Raw genomic sequence first — 7917 nt, 5'->3', positions numbered from 1 at the left:
TATGTGTGTGTATGTGTGTGTATGTGTGTGTATGTGTGTGTATGTGTGTGTATGTGTGTGTATGTGTGTGTATGTGTGTGTATGTGTGTGTATGTGTGTGTATGTGTGTGTATGTGTGTGTATGTGTGTGTATGTGTGTGTATGTGTGTGTATGTGTGTGTATGTTTGTGAATATGTGTGTGTGTATGAGTATATTGAAAATATTTTTTAAAAAATTCATATTTACTATATGTATATAGAGTTTATTGAAAATGCTATGAATTATCAGAGAACGGTGTTCCCCAGGAAAGTCATGAACCGTGAGATCAAGTATTCACCGATTATTGCTGGCAACGGGCCATCAGTAGTAGTCAAGCTCGGCATTGTCCTATCGAAACATATAAATTGGTTTATTGTTGAGGACATACTACCCGAATCCCTGTGCCCGTAAATATATAATATATTTTAAAAAATAATAATACTGTAATTATTATTATTATTTCTTTGTTTGTGTATCTCAGAGAACTTTACAAAAAATATATTATAGCCATCGATGACCAACCGTTTACTAATATCAGTCAACTGACTGCTGCTGTTTTACTGCTGACTACCGGTGCTAATGATACTAATAATAGAAAACAGTTAAAACTAACTGTAATAGACTTACCGGTAAACGATAACAATCGTATGGACACACCATCGATGGTTAAGTGCCAACATTATAGTCAACTACCTGTTGTTTGTTAATTACAAAATCAATTAATTTCCAGTTTTTTGTCAATTAAAAAATTATATACTGTATTACATAATATAAAAATACAATATTAATATTATTTTTTAGAAATTTTTTTTAAATTTATATATAAATTATAAACATTTAAATATTTCTTAAATATTTTTAATAGTATTATTTTTAAGTTATAGATTTAAATCAACTGTAAATCAATTTTTTATTTATAAATAAAATTAATTAAAAATCAATGTTTGATATTATTTTTTTATTATATATAAATTATATTAATAATATGTAAAAGAAAAGTTTATATAATTGTATTTTGATATAAATGTTATACAATAGGAAAAACTATTTTTTTAAAAAATATAAATTATTTAATTAGTAAACTATTATTTTTTTTATTTTTTTTATAGTTTTATTAATTAATACTAATATTTAAATTTTATATAAGTTTATATAAGTTTATAAATTTTTTTATAATAGAGATTATATTTTTATATACAGTAAAAAAATAAATCAATTAAACAATACGTTTCCAAATCTTTACGGCCGTATCGTCGACTGGTCTTCACTTTTCCTCCTCATCGGTAGTAGTAGTAGTAGTAGTGGTCGGCGTTTTGTTAACCAATACTTTACTACCACCACTACTACTACTACTGTCCGAACCGTTTACACGCCCTCCCGTTGGTATCATCCACGGGCCTACTACCTCCCAATTTCCGCGGCCGCCGCCACTGCTGTCGGTCACCGGTATTGCAACCCTTACCTCCTGTTTGTCCAGCAAACCGGTCTCTGTTGTAAACAACAAGTTTTGTTTGATCCGCCGCTGCTGCTGTTTCGGCAAACAATTAGCCACAAACTGGCCATCGCTGCTGCTGTCATTACCAGCGGCGGTGACGGCGGCTGCGGCCCGAAAAACTAGTCCAGCGTATTGATCGCTAATCTGTTGCCAATTGGTCAGCGGCCATAGCTGGTGCGGTTCGCTTTGATTGGCCAGTTGTATGTATACGAAACCAATTGGTATGGACGACAACTGTACGGACAATTGTGGTGACGGTTGACTATTGTTGTCGGCGGCGGCGGCGACGGCCAGTTGTTGTTCGTGTTTGTTGACCAAACGGGTAATGTTTTCCAATGCAGTGCTCAGTATATTGATAGTCCATTCCTGGCTTCGTTCGCATACAATCAGTGCCCGACGTTTGCACGGCTCGTCATACCATTTGCCGATATGGTTACGTGTGACCGACATTTGGACGCATCGGGCGCTACTACCACTGCTACCACTGTTGCCACTTCTACTACTACTACGGCTGGTTCGACCGTAACCATTGTAGCCGTTGTTATAGCCCGAATCGGTGACCACCACCACCGGTATATAATCGGGACTACCATCAGCCCAGTTGCTGTACGGTGTTGTCGCTGCGGTTACTTGATTGCCCAGCCATACCCGATCGGCAATTTGGCTATAGTTGGCCAACAGTTTTACTGCAAACTGTTGTTGGCGGTCGTCGTCGATATACACGAGCCGTGAGCGGCTGTCCAGCCGTTGGCATCGGTTAAGTGCCGTCTCCTGCGATGCCCTTTCGGCGATCACTTTCAGACACTTTTGCTTTTCATAGGCCACCCAATCGTTGCATACATTGATGGATATCTCGTCGACGGCATCTATCGATAGTATAGTTATATTATGCAATAAATTATAAGATAATTTTAATTTAAAAAAAAATTTTAAATTATTTAATTACCATTGATTGCAATGTTTGCAGTGATTATAATAGCAAATAGATATATATAATTAATAATCATATTTATGAGTATTTAAGACAAACAAAATAAAAGTTAAAAGTTTTTTTAAGTGTTTTGATTGTCAAACAACTATACATTGAAATTATAATATATAAGTTGTTATGAGTTTATATAATATTTTTAAAAAAATTTAATTTGATATCTATTTTTGTTTTTGTTTGTTTGTATAATATGTTTTGTTTAGATATGTAATTTGTTTATACAATTATTCACTGTTCAATATATTTTTATATAACTGATTAAATCATAATCTATAATGTTATGAAATATTTTTTGAAATATATTTTTATAATATTGTATTACCCAAATGTTTTGATAATACAGTATATATATATATATATTATATAATCTAAATAATTTTTAAATATTTTTAAAAAATTTATCATTTAGTAACATAACCAGAATATTTTATTTTAAATATGTAATATAAATGTTAAATATGTAAATGTTTGATTAATATTATATATATATATATAGTTTATAATATAATATTTATGTTTAAAAATTAATTTGATATTTTCTTAACATTTTGTTTAATATATATTTTATTTTTATATATATATATTATATTTGTTTATATAAATTATTGAACTGTTCAATATATATATGTTTGATTAGAAATATCTTATATTAAATGATTCGATGTTCGATAATTAATATTCGATATTAGATTTTTGCTATTCGATGTTCGATGTTCGATTTTCGATATTCGATATTAGATGTTTGATAATTAATATTCGATTTTCGATATTCGATATTAGATGTTTGATAATTAATATTCGATTTTCGATGTTCGATGTTCGATTTTCGATATTCTATTTTTGATGTTCGATATTCGATATTAGATTTTCGATTAGATTTTCGATGTTCGATGTTTGATGTTAGATTTTCGATATTTGATATTAGATGTTCTATAATTAATATTCGATTTTCGATGTTCGATATTCGATATTAGATTTTCGATATTCGATATTAGATGTTCTATATTCGATATTAGATGTTCGATATTCGATGTTAGATATTCGATATTCGATATTAGATGTTCTATATTCGATATTAGATGTTCGATATTCGATGTTAGATATTCGATATTCGATGTTAGATATTCGATATTCGATGTTAGATATTCGATATTCGATGTTAGATATTCGATATTCGATATTCGTTGATAGATTTTCGATAATTAATATTCGATTTTCGATGTTCGATGTTCGATGTTCGATGTTCGATATTCGATATTCGATGTTCGATGTTCGATGTTCGATGTTCGAATTCGATATTCGATATTCGATATTCGATATTAGATGTTCGATGTTCGATGTTCGATGTTCGATATTAGATGTTCGATATTCGATGTTAGATATTCGATATTCGATGTTAGATATTCGATATTCGATATTCGTTGATAGATTTTCGATAATTAATATTCGATTTTCGATGTTCGATGTTCGATATTCGATATTCGATATTCGATATTAGATGTTCGATGTTCGATGTTTGATGTTCGATGTTCGATGTTCGATGTTCGATATTAGATTTTCGATATTCGATATTAGATGTTCTATATTCGATATTAGATGTTCGATATTCGATGTTAGATATTCGATATTCGATATTAGATGTTCTATATTCGATATTAGATGTTCGATATTCGATGTTAGATATTCGATATTCGATGTTAGATATTCGATATTCGATGTTAGATATTCGATATTCGATATTTGATATTCGATGTTCGATGTTCGATATTCGATATTCGATGTTCGATGTTCGATATTCGATGTTAGATATTCGATATTCGATATTCGATGTTCGATGTTCGATATTCGATGTTAGATATTCGATATTCGATGTTCGATATTCGATGTTAGATATTCGATATTCGATATTCGATATTCGATGTTTAATATTCGAAGTTTGCAGTTAGATTTTCGATATTAGATGTTCGAGTTTAGATATTTGATATAAAAATAGATTAAAGATTAGATTAAAGATTAGATTAGAGATTAGATTAGAGATTAGATTAGAGATTAGATTAGATTAGAGATTAGATTAGATTAGAGATTAGATTAGATTAGAGATTAGATTAGAGATTAGATTAGAGATTAGATTAGATTAGAGATTAGATTAGAGATTAGATTAGAGATTAGATTAGAGATTAGATTAGAGATTAGATTAGAGATTAGATTAGAGATTAGATTAGAGATTAGATTAGAGATTAGATTAGAGATTAGATTAGAGATTAGATTAGAGATTAGATTAGAGATTAGATTAGAGATTAGATTAGAGATTAGATTAGAGATTAGATTAGAGATTAGATTAGAGATTAGTCATTTATTATAAAACATTAAAAATATTTATTTAGTATATTTCAGTATGAGTTATATATATTATATTCAATTTTCCCTTCTATACTACTGTATATACTACTTAATATTAAAAAATCATAAATTATTGTCCATAATATAATGAAGAAAATTGTCTATTTTCTATTCTATACTATTAATGTTAATAAATAATAAAATATTTATAAAACATGTAATTTAGTAAAATATAGATAAAAAATTTATTATTTAGTATTAATTATTTAATTATTTTACATTAAAAATTTTAAATGCTGTATTAATTTTATTAAACTTTATTATTTTTCCACTCTATAATACTGTGTGTACAACAAAATAAAAATAATTGTCCATGATGCAATACTGGAAAATTGAAAAATTTTAGACTATCTCTCACTTGTAAATAGTACTAAGTTTTCAATTTATTACATAATCATTACAAACGTTATTACTGTCTCTGAAAATATTTTATTCATTGAATGTATTGTTAATGTTAGAGATTATTGGGTACCAAATCATCGCTGTATTGACTGTATTGACAATACATATGTATTATATGTACGACAATAACAATAAATCAATTAAACAATACGTTTCCAAATCTTTACGGCCGTATCGTCGACTGGTCTGCACTTTTCCTCCTCATCGGTAGTAGTAGTAGTAGTGGTCGGCGTTTTGTTAACCAATACTTTACTACCACCACTACTACTACTACTACTGTCCGAACCGTTTACACGCCCTCCCGTTGGTATCATCCACGGGCCTACTACCTCCCAATTTCCGCGGCCGCCGCCACTGCTGTCGGTCACCGGTATTGCAACCCTTACCTCCTGTTTGTCCAGCAAACCGGTCTCTGTTGTAAACAACAAGTTTTGTTTGATCCGCCGCTGCTGCTGTTTCGGCAAACAATTAGCCACAAACTGGCCATCGCTGCTGCTGTCATTACCAGCGGCGGTGACGGCGGCTGCGGCCCGAAAAACTAGTCCAGCGTATTGATCGCTAATCTGTTGCCAATTGGTCAGCGGCCATAGCTGGTGCGGTTCGCTTTGATTGGCCAGTTGTATGTATACGAAACCAATTGGTATGGACGACAACTGTACGGACAATTGTGGTGACGGTTGACTATTGTTGTCGGCGGCGGCGGCGACGGCCAGTTGTTGTTCGTGTTTGTTGACCAAACGGGTAATGTTTTCCAATGCAGTGCTCAGTATATTGATAGTCCATTCCTGGCTTCGTTCGCATACAATCAGTGCCCGACGTTTGCACGGCTCGTCATACCATTTGCCGATATGGTTACGGGTGACCGACATTTGGACGCATCGGGCGCTACTACCACTGCTACCACTGTTGCCACTACTACTACTACTACGGCTGGTTCGACCGTAACTATTGTAACCGTTGTTATAGCCCGATTCGGTGACCACTACCGGTATATAATCGGGACTACCGTCAGCCCAGTTGCTGTACGGTGTTGTCGCTGCGGTTACTTGATTGCCCAGCCATACCCGATCGGCAATTTGGCTATAGTTGGCCAACAGTTTTACTGCAAACTGTTGTTGGCGGTCGTCGTCGATATACACGAGCCGTGAGCGGCTGTCCAGCCGTTGGCATCGGTTAAGTGCCGTCTCCTGCGATGCCCTTTCGGCGATCACTTTCAGACACTTTTGCTTTTCATAGGCCACCCAATCGTTGCATACATTGATGGATATCTCGTCGACGGCATCTATCGATAGTATAGTTATATTATGCAATAAATTATAAGATAATTTTAATTTAAAAAAAAAATTTTAAATTATTTAATTACCATTGATTGCAATGTTTGCAGTGATTATAATAGCAAATAGATATATATAATTAATAATCATATTTATGAGTATTTAAGACAAACAAAATAAAAGTTAAAAGTTTTTTTAAGTGTTTTGATTGTCAAACAACTATACATTGAAATTATAATATATAAGTTGTTATGAGTTTATATAATATTTTTAAAAAAAAATTTAATTTGATATCTATTTTTGTTTTTGTTTGTTTGTATAATATGTTTTGTTTAGATATGTAATTTGTTTATACAATTATTCACTGTTCAATATATTTTTATATAACTGATTAAATCATAATCTATAATGTTATGAAATATTTTTTGAAATATATTTTTATAATATTGTATTACCCAAATGTTTTGATAATACAGTATATATATATATATATTATATAATCTAAATAATTTTTAAATATTTTTAAAAAATTTATCATTTAGTAACATAACCAGAATATTTTATTTTAAATATGTAATATAAATGTTAAATATGTAAATGTTTGATTAATATTATATATATATATATAGTTTATAATATAATATTTATGTTTAAAAATTAATTTGATATTTTCTTAACATTTTGTTTAATATATATTTTATTTTTATATATATATATTATATTTGTTTATATAAATTATTGAACTGTTCAATATATATATGTTTGATTAGAAATATCTTATATTAAATGATTCGATGTTCGATAATTAATATTCGATATTAGATTTTTGCTATTCGATGTTCGATGTTCGATTTTCGATATTCGATATTAGATGTTTGATAATTAATATTCGATTTTCGATATTCGATATTAGATGTTTGATAATTAATATTCGATTTTCGATGTTCGATGTTCGATTTTCGATATTCTATTTTTGATGTTCGATATTCGATATTAGATTTTCGATTAGATTTTCGATGTTCGATGTTTGATGTTAGATTTTCGATATTTGATATTAGATGTTCTATAATTAATATTCGATTTTCGATGTTCGATATTCGATATTAGATTTTCGATATTCGATATTAGATGTTCTATATTCGATATTAGATGTTCGATATTCGATGTTAGATATTCGATATTCGATATTAGATGTTCTATATTCGATATTAGATGTTCGATATTCGATGTTAGATATTCGATATTCGATGTTAGATATTCGATATTCGATGTTAGATATTCGATATTCGATGTTAGATATTCGATATTCGATATTCGTTGATAGATTTTCGATAATTAA

The 7917-nt window shown here is 30.2% G+C and overlaps 2 protein-coding genes across 2 annotated transcripts; both read right to left on the bottom strand.

Moving 5' to 3' along the window:
• Positions 1–1283: 1283 nt before the first annotated feature.
• LOC128955126 (uncharacterized) lies at positions 1284–2570 on the bottom strand. The gene is made up of 2 exons (XM_054300767.1): positions 2461–2570; positions 1284–2380 (listed from the first exon to the last, which is right to left on the bottom strand). Exons 1-2 carry the CDS (start codon positions 2519–2521, stop codon positions 1284–1286), a joined length of 1158 nt encoding a protein of 385 aa, XP_054156742.1. The 5' UTR covers positions 2522–2570.
• Positions 2571–5444: 2874 nt separating this feature from the next.
• Positions 5445–6777, bottom strand: LOC128955123 (uncharacterized). Its single transcript, XM_054300762.1, has 2 exons — positions 6668–6777; positions 5445–6586 (listed from the first exon to the last, which is right to left on the bottom strand). Exons 1-2 carry the CDS (start codon positions 6726–6728, stop codon positions 5445–5447), a joined length of 1203 nt encoding a protein of 400 aa, XP_054156737.1. The 5' UTR covers positions 6729–6777.
• Between the last annotated feature and the right edge of the window lie 1140 nt (positions 6778–7917).

This window comes from Oppia nitens, unplaced genomic scaffold, assembly GCF_028296485.1.
Source record: "Oppia nitens isolate AA-2021 unplaced genomic scaffold, nextdenovo-longstitch-racon4-pilon3 scaffold2_pilon_pilon_pilon, whole genome shotgun sequence".
NCBI lineage: Eukaryota > Metazoa > Arthropoda > Arachnida > Sarcoptiformes > Oppiidae > Oppia > Oppia nitens.
This window is presented reverse-complemented; position numbering and strand designations above follow the sequence as displayed.

Coding starts and splice junctions, on each gene's coding strand:
- LOC128955126 (XM_054300767.1), bottom strand. CDS start 2,521: ATGATTATTAATTATATATATCTATTTGCTATTATAATCACTGCAAAC. Junction 2,381..2,460: donor TGCAAACATTGCAATCAATG/GTAATTAAATAA, acceptor TACTATCGATAG/ATGCCGTCGACGAGATATCC.
- LOC128955123 (XM_054300762.1), bottom strand. CDS start 6,728: ATGATTATTAATTATATATATCTATTTGCTATTATAATCACTGCAAAC. Junction 6,587..6,667: donor TGCAAACATTGCAATCAATG/GTAATTAAATAA, acceptor TACTATCGATAG/ATGCCGTCGACGAGATATCC.